At 47.3% G+C, this 13253-nt stretch overlaps 1 protein-coding gene across 3 annotated transcripts in view; it reads left to right on the forward strand.

Annotated features, from left to right (window-relative positions):
• The window catches only part of CEMIP (cell migration inducing hyaluronidase 1), a 219980-nt gene that overhangs the window by 165768 nt on the left and 40959 nt on the right, over nucleotides 1–13253 (forward strand). For all 3 annotated transcript variants that reach the window (XM_068108654.2, XM_078773005.1, XM_078773006.1), the window contains one exon: nucleotides 9044–9229. In XM_068108654.2, the coding sequence (XP_067964755.2) occupies nucleotides 9044–9229 (186 nt within the window). The remainder of the gene's footprint in view (nucleotides 1–9043; nucleotides 9230–13253) is intronic.

A 13253-nucleotide genomic window follows, 5' to 3' on the forward strand; every position in this document is an offset into this window, starting at 1 on the left:
TTTCTGTTCAGCACTTTCAGAGATATAGAGGTACAAAGTTTTTCGGTTTTTCCAAGATGGTGGCCGAACCACGTGACCCATGCCGTCATTTTTTTTTTCTTCACCAGTTAATGCCGACATGGCGCTCATGAAATTTCATCTCTTATTGGATGAAGTTTTGTACTTGTCGAATTATGAGGTCATAATGGAGGCACCTATGACATTATTAACATATTTTATTCCCCATGGAGAGTTCTTTAGAATGAGACATGTCTCAATTTTTTCTATTCAGCGCTTTCAGAGATATAGAGGTGCAAAGTTTTTCGGTTTTTCGAAGATGGCGGCCGAACCACGTGACATATGACGTCATAATTATCATTAAAAAATTCTACAGGTGGAGTTGCACCTATGGTGAAAATTTCCTGTCAATCGGACCAACGTTTGCAGAGAAAATCATATTTATTCTGTGCAGACAGACAGACAGACAAACAGACAAACAAACGGATTCAAATGCAATACCCTCTCCTCTGCGAGGGTAATTATGACCATGAATGCCACTTATTTTTGCTTCTTCAGATACTTATGGCTGATGAACCAGTTTCCTAGGCTATTGGGTACAACCCTGGACAGGTCGCCAATCCGATGCAGGATACTCAAATATCTCATTCATACCAGTAATGTGGTACTCATTTTGCTGACCTCGGAAGGATGACAGGCTGAGTCCACCCACCTGGTGTTCATTCAATGGAATGACAGGGCTTGACCTCAGGACGCTGACACTCAACCGAGCCATCTTAACCATTAAGCCAACACCAGGCTATTTATAATTATAAGTATTCATTAAATAACAGGATGCATGGGGTGGACAAGATGGATACAGAAGGAAAATCTCAGAAAGGAAAAGCTGGTTGTAAAGTGAAACTCTGCTGCCAGGGTGGGATTCACATCTACCAAATCGGAGAGAAGACGATAGCCAGGGAGAGCCACTAAGGAGTCAGGGACGTCCTGTGAGAGGAAGGATTCTGTTTAACAGATGATGTCTGGGCTACCCGCAGCAGCTGGGATTGAGAGATCTTTCAGGTTGGAGCAAGGGCCTTGTATGTTTGTGTGAGACAGGGGAGCAGGTGTTGGGAGGATATGGATGAGTTGTTAGGCTGGGAGGGTAAGGGTGGGGGGATGGGACGAAGGAAGCTGGGAATGTGTAGGATGGAGGGGAAGATGTGAAGGGGTGATAAGAAAAGGAAGGGGGACGGACCAGGGGCAAGTTGAGAGGGGCAGGACGCAGCAGACGCCCAGATGGGGGAACACTGAGGGGTGGGGTGGGGGAAACCTTTGATAGGGTGGGGTGGGGTTGGGTGAGGGGAAGCTTTAAGAGGATGCAATGAGGAGCAGCTTGGAGAGGGTGGTGTGAGGGGGCAGCTTGGACAGGGTGGGTGTGAGCGGGGATGCAGAAATATGACGTGAAGAGATGTGTACCGCGTGTAAAGGTACACTGATGTACAAGCACCTCCATGAGGCCGAGATCACTGTGAGAGCAAATTCAGAAACGATCTGGACTCATCTCAATGAAAATCTTTTTCGATTCATCCCTTCATTGCATATTTATTTTTGCTTTCCATTTTACCTACGAAATGTCACAGGTCTATAAGAGCTTCGTGTTGTTGTTGTTGCTGTTGTTTTTTTTGTTTTTTAAATTTTATTCTGTGTACAACATCGAGGCTCGTGTAAGAGATAACGTTAATCACAAAAAAACAAAAAAAAACAAAACAAACGGGCACATAAAACATATAATAAAGGGTGTGGGAGACAAGAAGATTGGGAGAGAGAGGGAAGCACACAAGTACGACAGTAGAAAACAGGGGCATCGGGAGATCTGTGGGAGGGAGAGGGCTTGGGGGGGAGGAGGCATGGGAAGGGGGTAGTGGGGTGGGAGAGGGATAAAACACATGGACACTGCTAGGACTTCCAGGAAAGAAGTTGGTATTTCAAAAAAGTGGATCTGGGGTGAATTAATGGGGGTAGAAAAGATGAAGGTTTTGGATGGGGGAAGATAAGATAAGGTGATGAACAGCTGTTTTAAAGACCTGGAGGGAGGAGTGGGATTGAAGAGAGTGAGGGAGTTTGTTCCAGAGGCGGAAGAAAAGAGGAATGAAAGAGTGAAGATGAGCAGAGAGTTTTGATTTTGGCAGCTTCACCATAACAATGTTGCTGGCAGATCTTGTGCGACCTGTAGGAATATTTGGGGGACAGAGCACAGAGCTGGGGGAGCAAGGCCAGAGAGGAGTCGGTAGAAGACAGAAAGACCACCAACCTGCCTGAGGTGAGTGAGTGAAAGGCCCTCGGAGTTAGCTTCATCGCAGGAGATTCCAATGATTCTGAAAGCTTTGGTTTCAACAAAGTAAAGCCGAGCTAGGTGTGAGGCAGGAGCACCGGCCCAGAGGGGAGAATAAACAGTATTCCATTGAGCTGCGGATGAAGGCCTTGTATGTGGTGAGGAGCTCAGGTGTGCCGAGGAAGGACTTCGCACGACGGAGGATGCCCAGTCGGCGACTGGCTTTGGAGGTCAGCTTGGAAATGTGGTTTTCCCAGGAAAGATCATGGCAGATAGTGAGACCCAAAAGCTTGAGTGACAGAACTTCTTGGAGAGGATTGTTCAGAAAGTGGATGGGAGGGTTGTCCAGTCGGTCTTTTTGGAGAGACATAGTGAGAGTTTGAGATTTGTCAGGATTTAAAGACATGTTCCACTTGTTTAACCAGTCTGTGATTTTGTCCAGGTCTGCAGAGAGTGAGGAGGCTGCAGACTGCCGATCTGAGGGATGAGGAATGGAAGACATTATTCTAAAATGGTCCGGACAATATTATTGGCACCTTTTAGAAGTTGTTAGAAAGAATTAGATTTCAAGCAGGTGATTCTTCTTTACTTTGGAATTGCACTCACCTGTGGTGAGTTGCACGTGCCTGCAATATAAAAATCACTCATTCAACCATTTTGAATAGAGAAAAGGAGTCAGTCTGCTGTTTTGTGTCACCGTGTGTACCGCAATGAACATGGAGAAAAGAAAGAAAACCAGGGAATTGTCTGAGGAGGTCAGACACAAGATTGTACCCAAGCATGGACAATCCCATGGCCATTAGTCCATCTACAGAGATCTTGATGTTCCTGTGTCCACCGTACGCAATGTTATCAGGAAGTTTAAGGCCCATGGCACTGTCGCCAACCTCCCTGGACGTGGCCGCAAGAGAAAACTTGATCGAAGTTGGCAGCAATATATTGTTTAAATGGTGGAGAAAGCAGCTCGATCAACTGCCAAACAGATTCAATCTGACCTTCAGACACAAGGTACGACCGTTTCAACTTGCACGATCTGTCGCCACCTCAATGAAAGGGGGTTATCTGGTAGGAGACTGCTGAGACTCCAGGAGTCCAGGAGGACTCCACTGCTGAGAGTGAGACGTAAGAAAGCCCGACTGGAGTTTACCAAAACACACCTGAACAAGCCAAAATCCTTCTGGGAGAATGTCTTGTGGACAGATGAGACCAAATTAGGGCTTTTTGGTAAAACACATCATCTCTATGTTTACAGAAAACAAAATGAAGCTTTCAAAGAAAAAAAAACACCTTCCCTACAATCAAACATGGAGGAGGATCAGTGATGTTTTGGGGTTGCTGTGCTGCCTCGGGCACTGGGTACCTTGAATGTGTGCACGGCATCATGAAATCTAGAGATTACCAAGGCATTTTGGAGCGCAATGTTCAACCCAGTGTCAGAAAGCTGGGTCTCCATCAAAGGTCATGGGTCTTGCAGCAGGACAATGATCCCAAACACACTTAAAAAAGCACCCAGGGATGGTTCAAGATAAAACGCTGAACTGTTCTGAAGTGTCCAGCTGAGTCCAGATCTAAATCCCATTGAACACCTGTCGGAAGTTCTGAAAACAGCAGTTGGGAGAAGGCACCCTTCAAATCTGGGAGAACTGTAGCAGTTTGCACAAGAAGAGTGGGCCAAACTGCCAGTAGAGAGGTGTAGGGAGCTCATTCATGGCTATAGGAAGCACTTGACTGCAGTTATTTTGTCCAAAGTCTGTGCTACCAATAAGTAATAAGTCGAGGGTGTCAATAATTTTGTCAATGCCATTTCTTTTTATTTTCTGATTTAAAAGGATATATTAAGTTCTGAATAAAAAAAACAAAGGTTCTGTAATATTAACAGTGAAATAAAGAATTGTGGAGACCAAATACTTTTGTCAATATCCACTTATTTTTAGAGACAATTTTTGAGTTATTTGAAAAAAGTGCAAGGGTGCCAATATTTTTGGCCACGACTGTAACTGACAACTTTTCTGACATTCTTGAGACCCGAGCCAGGATCTACAGTCATCTATATACCCCAAATATGAGAATAACATAACCTTTCCTGATACTCCTGTTCAGAGTGGGTGTACTAGTTGCCTGAAATCAGACGCTTTCGACTTGCTCACCAAATCTATTCATTCCAAAAAAAAATTCCATCTCTTACAGTTCCTCTTTTCTACATTCCCAAAACTCTCCTGCACTCCACCCCTCCTTCAGCGTCCTCAAACGTATTTTTGACTCGAAGGTCACAAGAAACTCATTTTGCAATAAATGTTCGGTTCCCATTAATCGTACACTTTATGAAAATCCAATCTCACCCCTCCCCTCCAAATCTTCCCCATCACCCCTTCCCTCCAAAACTTCCCCATCACCCCTCCCCTCCAAAACTTCCCCATCACCCCTCCCCTCCAAATCTTCCCCCTTTCCCCTTCCCTCCAAATCTTCCTCATCACCCCTTCCCTCCAAAACTTCCCCATCACCCTCCCCTCCAAAACTTCCCCATCACCCCTCCCCTCCAAATCTACCCCCTTGCCCCTCCCCTCCAAATCTTCCCCATCACCCATCTCTTTCAAATATTCCCCCTTGCCCCCCCCTCCAAATCTTCCCCATCACCCATCCCTTTCAAATCTCCCCCCTTGCCCCTTCCCTCCTAAACTCCCCCCACACCCCTCCCCTCCGAGACTCTCCCTCGCTCCTCCCCTCATAGACACCCCTCTCACCCCTCTTCAAAGCATCCTCCCCGCTTCTTCCCCCTTCCAACTTTCACCTTCATCTCCCCCAACCTTCTGCCTCTCTCTTCCCCCTCCTCAAATAACACCTCAATGTGCCTCACCCAATCACCATCAAACCTTTTGTCCGCCCCATTCTTCCCTTTCTCCAAGCTATTCTGAAATCTCTGACACACCTTCAACAGTTCTCCCAACCACTTCCTCCTCTTCCACATCTTACCCTACCCCTCCCCCCCTGTTCTGTATCCGATGCTCCCCCTTCCTCTTCATTAACGGTATGGACCTCAAACATCCGGGGCCTTCGCTCAAACTTGACTGATCTCTCCATACAGGTTGCTTCTGACAAACCAGACGTGATCTGCTTAACAGAAACTTTCCTCCTTCATGATGTCTCTGATTCCTTGGTATCTCTCCCAGGTTACTCCCTCCTCCGGTATGATAGACCTGAGCCTCGTCCTGGAGGTGGGGTTGCTATCTTTATTAAAAAAACTCTCTTCCTCACTCACCCTGCACTGCCCTCTCTCCACCTCACCCCCAGGAATACCTGTGGCTACGGCTTCCCCTTCGCTCCCACCTTTTGCTCATATGTGTGCTGTACTGTCCACCAAACAGTGATGACTCCATCTACATCTCGCTGTCTGATAAGACGGACCATCTTCTATCTCCCATCCCAACTCTGTCTTCCTCATATGTGGTGATTTCAATTGTCACCATGCCAGTTGGCTGGGTGTGGGTACCTCTCTCACCAGCCATGGCTCCTCAGCAAAGGACTTCTGCGACTCACTGGGACTGACACAATCTGTCAATTTCCCGACCCGGATTTCAGTCAACGGAGCGTCTTCTCTTCTGGACTTGGTTATGACTAACTTCCCTGAAAATGTCTGCTGCTCTTCTTCTGCTCCAATCGGCTCATCTGATCATGTACTTGTTAAAGTGGACATCTCTCTGACCATTCTCAGAGAGCCTCCTCAGTGTCGACGAGTCTGGCATTTCACTCAGGCCAACTGGCACGGTCTTCAAGCAGCCATCAATCATCTGGACTGGTCTCCCATCTCTACCGCCTCTGACATGAACTCATCCTGGGAATTTTTCCAAAGTAAATTGCTCTCTCTCATGCACAGATTTATCCCATCTCGTCTTCAGTTGTCATACCCTTCCTCCCGTCCATGGTACACAGAATCTTGTGGTGAGGCTGTTGCCCAGAAACAACTTGCCTTAGTCTCCTGGAAAGCAAATCCAACTGAAGGAAATCTCATTTCCTTTCACAAAGGCCGAAACAAGTGTGTGTCCACCCTCAGGAGAGCCAGGAAACAATATCTCTCCGTTCTCAAGGCCGAACTCTCTTATCTGTCTCCCTCTTCCAAATCCTGGTGGCATCTGGTCAAATCTGTTTCCGGTGTTTGTTCCCCCTCCATCCCCTCCCTCACCTCAAACGGCTACACGGCTGACTTTGCACGTGAAAAAGCTGAATGCCTCAACTCTGTGTTTGCCTCTAAATCTTGTGTCCCAAACCCATCCCTCTCTGTACCCACCGTACCCAGTCGTACCCAGCTGCTCCTGAACTATGTGTCCTTTCCTCCTGACAAGGTGGAAAAGTTTCTGTCAACCCTCGACTGATTCTGCAACTGGACCTGACGGCATCAGCCCACGGGTTCTAAAACCCTGTTCTTCCGCTCTTTCACTCCCTCTCTGTGTTCTCTTCACCCTCTCTTTTGCTCAAGGTCATCTGACATCTGCTTGGAAATCAGCCATCATCACCGCTTTGCACAAAAAGGTGCAAAAACAGATCCTAGCAACTACAGACCAATCAGCCTTCTCCCAATTATCAGCAAAGTCATGGAATCCATCATTGCTTCGGATATGAAATCTTTCCTCTTCTCCAATGGCTTGATTTCTGATCATCAATTTGGTTTCAGACCTGGTCACTCTACTCTGGACATGCTGCTTCTGCTTTCTCAACAATGGATGGAGGTCCTCAATGCCAAACAGGAAATTAGAGCTGTCTCCCTTGACATATCACGTGCCTTCGATACGGTCTGGCACCCCGCTCTGCTCGCCAAACTCTCCTCCTTTGGTATCCATGGAAATCTCCACGCATGGCTGGTGGACTTCCTCTCTAGTCGTGGTCAGCATGTGGCCCTGAATGGGTTTCTCTCATCTCCTCTTCCTGTTCAGGCTGGAGTTCTCCAAGGCAGTGTTCTGGGCCGTGTGCTTTTTCTGGTCTTCATCAATGATCTCTCTGACTCTCTTGAAAATCCTCTCTATCTCTTTGCTGATGACTCTACTCTCTGTCGCTCCATTCCTCATCCCTCAGATCGGCAGTCTGCAGCCTCCTCACTCTCTGCAGACCTAGACAAAATCACAGACTGGGCAAACAAGTGGAACATGTCTTTAAATCCTGACAAATCTCACACTCTTACGATGGCTCTCCGAAAAGACCGACTGGACAACCCTCCCATCCACTTTCTGAATAATCCTCTCCAAGAAGTTCTGTCACTCAAGCTTTTGGGTCTCACTATCTGCCACGATCTTTCCTGGGAAAACCACATTTCAAATCTGGCCTCCAAAGCCAGTCGCCGACTGGGCATCATCCGTCGTGCGAAGTCCTTCCTTGGCACACCTGAGCTCCTCACCCCATACAAGGCTTTCATCCGCAGCTCAATGGAATACTGCTCTCCCCTCTGGGCTGGTGCTCCTGCCTCACACCTAGCTCGTCTTCACGCTGTTGAAACCAAAGCGTTCAGAATCATTGGAATCTCCCGTGATGAAGCTAACTCCAAGGGCCTTTCACTCACTCACCGCAGGCAGGTTGGTGGTCTTTCCGTCTTCTACCGACTCCTCTCCGGCCTTGCCCCCCAGCTCTCTCTGGGCTCTGTCCCCCAAATATTCCTACAGGTCGCACAAGATCTGCCTGCAACCCTCTTATGGTTAAACTGCCAAAAACAAGACTCTCTGCTCACCTTCACTCCTTCATTCCTCTTTTCTCCCGCCTCTGGAACAAACTCCCTCACTCTCTTCAATCCCACTCCTCCCTCCAGGTCTTTAAAACAGCTGTTCACCACCATCTCTTATCTTCCCCCATCCAAAACCTTGATCTTTTCTACCCCCACTAATTTCACCCCAAATCCACTTTTTTGAAATACCAACTTCTGTGCTGGAAGTCCTTGGTGTCCTTGTGTTTTATACTTCTAACACCCCTCCCCCCCCTTCCCACGCCTCCTCCCCCCCAAGCCCTCTCTCTCCCACACATCTCCCGATGTCCCTGCTCTCAAATGTTGTGTTTGTGTGCTTCCCCTTCTCTCCCCATCTTGTCTACCGCTCCCTCTTTTTATATATTTTGTTTGTTTGATTTGTTTGTGAAATAAATGTTAGCTCTTTCACGAGCTTCGATTCTGTATCCAAAAAAGAAAAAAGAAAAAAAAAGATGTCCATCAGATTAGTAATTCATATAGAAACAAAACCATGAAGACCCTCGGAGATGAATTCTATAAAACCTTCAACAGCAAGGATGAGGGAGTTGAGAGGACAGAGGAGGTGAAAATATGTATTTTGTGACTACAGTGCGGTCGTTCTTGTTCGAGAGGCATGGGCAGCACCACTATTTCATAGACAGCATTTTAGTGTACAATTGTACATCTCAGATTGCCTTCGGACAAAAGGAGTCAATTACAATGCATTGAACCAAAAGCATTTAAAATTAGTTTAAAAAATAGTCATTCTTTTTGTGTGTATTGTGGTGTTGTATCTCATTTGCATATAACGTTTTGAACACCAAACCAATGTGGATAAGGTCATTGTATTATTAATTAATGTGCATGAATTACTGTATTGAATTTCTTTTTCAATGATAACTGCTCATTTATCAAAGTATTTTCCAGCCATAAGTTTTTGTTTTCATCTTCAATAACCTTTGCCTTTGTGACCATTTCCCTGCAACATTCCTGTGCATCTCCTTTATTTGCTTCCATCTTTGTTTCATCAGAAATGACTGGGTGCGATTAGGAATCTGCTACCCACGAGGTACACTGTTCAGCGTCATCTGGGACATTCACAGCAAGCAGCAGAAGACAACAAGGAAACTGGACTCCTTTGTGCGAGTGTCGTCTCTCGAAAAGCTCACTGTGTCTGGCTCCCATCGTCCACGATACTACTGGGATGAGTGGACAGGGTGAGGCCAAATGCAAGTACCGTATTTGATATGATAGCCATTTCAATGTCGTATCTTCTTCAAATAGGCCCACTCATTGAGTTGAATCATGTCAGCAAGGTGTTCTCAATCCAAAACTGCTAAATCTGTTTTGATGTCTGTCAAAGACGAGAAAACCATCGGAGGGATGATGTGGAGGAGCGCAACCAACAACACAGGCTGCAACTTTGTGATGGTCGTACTCGCCATTGACAATAAAGCAACAAGTGGTGATATACAGTGTAATACATAAACTTGAGTGCAGTATAGCAATTTATTAAACTAGCAACGGTACCCGCCCTATGGGCGGGGCTTCAATTGGGAGGCCCAAATGAAAAGGCAAAATATCAGAAATTGAAGGCTTTTTTATTTTAAACGATTTACATAAACATCTGTTAAATCATATCACATGCAAATCATCAAAATATAAACAGTATTTGTAGAATTTCAATAAAAGCCACATCACTGTTCATATCGGTAAATATTATTCCATCGTGTTTGGAAAAACTGGAAAATTGGAAAAACATTTGAAAACCAATATAGCCTATTTTACTCCAGGGGGTCCCAGGATTACCCACCCAAAATTTTGTTGTGATCGGATCAGCCGTTTTTGCGGTACCTGGGAACAGACAGACAGACAGACAGACAGACAGACAGACAGACATTTGGTGAATTATTGTAAGAATAGATGTCACACCAAAATATATTGTTATAATATGAAAACAAAAGCACATCCTAAGTGTTTCCATGAACTCTTATGGATATATACTGAAACGCAAAAGAAACTTACCACCTTTGAAACCTTTAAATATCAACAATAACACTGCGTGTAGTAAATGTGTGAACTTATTTGTGGACAATAGTGTCCTCAGTCAGACAAAACGGTCACGGATGGTCACTTGAACCTTCAATGGTCACTTCATAGCACAGCTGTTGAACAGCCGTTTTGACTGTCAGTGATTAGCCAAGGGGTACGGGATGATTTTAATGAGCTGCACGTGATGTCTTGATATTGGCTTTAAAAAGGCCAGTGCAAAATGGGCATTTCAATCAACATGCCACGATTGTCAAGGGATCAACGGCAGTGTGCCCTGGGCATGCTGCAAGGCGGACTGAGCTACCGTGAGGTGGCACGTCGCCTTGGCTGTTCACACCAGACGATATCGGCCCTGGTGGACAGAGACACCCTCCACAACTCTGCAGATAACAGACCTCGATCAGGGAGGCCAAGAGTCACCACTGCAAGGCAGGACAGGCAGATGGTCCGAAGTCACCTGCAGGATCGATTCCGTCCAGCATCCCGCACTGCTGCAGAAACTCCGGGCCGTGCAAACCCACGGATCTCCAATGATACTGCACGAAGACGACTGCATGACTATTGCAGTCATGCAAGAAATTTACCACTTGTTTGAAATGTAATAAAATTGTAACAGTTCAAAATAAAACAAACCAACAATTGCTCATTGAAACATTGGCATTTTATTGATGACATGTCAAGTTTTTGACCAAGATACACCATCTCATCAGTTTGTTCTACAGTACAGAACAGCACAGGGTGCAATGTCAGTCACCTTTCAATAGCGTGTGTGGCCACCATTGTTTTGGATACAGGCAGTGCATCATCGGCGTATACTGCCTACCAGTCTTTGGATGGATTGCTGCTGGATTCTGTCCCACTCAGTCCTCAATGTCTGAAGCAGCTCTGCCCGTGTCCTGGCCCTGCCAACTACGCGTCTCCCAAGCTCATCCCACAGGTGCTCTATGGGATTCAGGTCAGGGGAGAGTGCAGGCCACTGCATGGTGTTGATGTTCTCACCTTGGAGAAATGCAGTGGTAAAGCGAGCAGCATGGGGACGAGCGTTGTCATGCTGAAAGGTTCTCAGTTCTGGGTGGTCTAGCAGGAATGGCAGCAGATGAGGTCGCAGGATGTTATCCACATACCGCTGGGCGTTAAGATTCCCATCCACAACCACCAGTGGCGTCCTGTACCGGCCTGATATGGCGGCCCACACCATCACACTTGGGCCACCCCACCTGTTGGCTTGACGCATGCAACAATCGGCATATCGCTCGCCAGTTCTTCTCCAGACACGCTCATGCCCATCAGGACTGTCCACACAGAACCTTGACTCATCGCTGAAAGCGACCTCATTCCACTGCGCCAAGGTCCACCACTGATGCTGCTGGCACCATCTCTGTCGGTTGCGGCGATGGGCAGCCGTCATCACGGGGCCTCTGTATGGTCTTCTGGCAGTCAGACCATAGTCATGCAGTCGTCTTCGTGCAGTATCATTGGAGATCCGTGGGTTTGCACGCCCCGGAGTTTCTGCCGCAGTGCAGGATGCTGGACGGAATCGATCCCGCAGGTGACTTCGGACCATCTGCCTGTCCTGCCTTGCAGTGGTGACTCTTGGCCACCCTGATCGAGGTCTGTCATCTGCAGAGTTGTGGAGGGTGTCTCTGTCCACCAGGGCCGATATCGTCTGGTGTGAACAGCCAAGGCGACGTGCCACCTCACGGTAGCTCAGTCCACCTTGCAGCATGCCCAGGGCACGCTGCCGTTGATCCCTTGACAATCGTGGCATGTTGATTGTGTCGCGATCCCGGCTGTGAAATGGTTCCCAGCACGGAATACGGACGTTAATGTCCGGGCTTCAAGTAGTCCACGGAGTGGACAGAGAGAACTCAATAAACACAATTGTGTTTTAATCGGCCTTCTAGGGGTAAGGCACGATGCTTTATTGGCTCGATCACAAAAACCATAAATGGTAACAGAATGGAATACACTGCACAAAGCCTGCAGGAACTGTCGGCCCCAGAAGCTCCAAACAGGACGCAGGCAAGATCACTTGCGGTTCCAATCGACGATCTCCGGGACTCGGAGGGTATGGGAGTGGAATACACCGCACAAGGCCTGCAGGAACTGTCGGCCCCAGAAGCTCCAAACAGGACGCAGGCAAGATCACTCGCGGTTCCAATCGACGATCTCCGGGACTCGGAGGGTAACAGAGTGGAATACACCGCACAAGGCCTGCAGGAACGGTCGGCCCGCAGCTCCAACACGACGCAGGCAATATCGGACTCACGGTTCCAATCCACGAGATCCAGGAATCACTCGTTCTCTTCCGGAGTTACTCACTCGTAAAATACAGAACGGTAAACGATCAGCCCAACGCGGCTGTCGTGAAGATTAAGGGAAATCCCTTTATCTATTTCCCACTCGGAGCCTTCGAGAGTCGCGTCCGTTGCATAAGATGGCGACCGCGCTCTCTGACCCTCCACCAATCGCGTGAGGCTCAAAGGAGGTCACGTCACGCGGTGGGCGGGGCACCAAATCTGGTGAGAACAGGTGGTTTCACCGGTGGTTTCTCACAGTCCTCCCCCCCTAAGTAAAAACCCCGTCGAATAGACGGCGTTTTTTTTTAAAACCAGTATTTGTAGTAGGTGCAAATCACATGGCAAGATGATGGCGGTAATCGCTAACAGGCAATTAACGCAATTAACAATTATTAACACTTATTAACAACAATAACGCAACAACGCAACGCAATAGCGCAACAATAACGCAATTATTAACGCACAGGCAATTAACAGGCATTAACAGGTTAACAATGAACCAGTTTGGTTTTTTTTTTTTTTCACACACAAATTTTAACACCATACACCACATTAATATCTACCCTACAAGAGTTACACTTCACACAAAGCACAATAGAGAGGCAAGGGGGCCAAACTCAAGTTGGGGGAAGCGTTGACAGGAAGGAAACGGGCCGAGACCTAGAGCGGCGGGTACTCCTCCGGTGTCGAGAACAACAGTCATATGCGTAATGACCCCTTTCACCGCACTGGTAACATCGATCGTTCGGGTCGAAAGGCCTGCGGACCAAAGGGCGTCTGAAACGAGGCCGCCGCGACATGCCATTCGACATCTCGACGCACACACGCGATCCGCAAATTAACCTTCCATCAAGGGCTCTGACCGAATCTTCAGCATCTCGTGGCTCTT

The sequence above is a fragment of the Myxine glutinosa genome, chromosome 2 (genome assembly GCF_964187855.1).
Source record: "Myxine glutinosa chromosome 2, kmMyxGlut1.1, whole genome shotgun sequence".
Lineage (NCBI taxonomy): Eukaryota > Metazoa > Chordata > Myxini > Myxiniformes > Myxinidae > Myxine > Myxine glutinosa.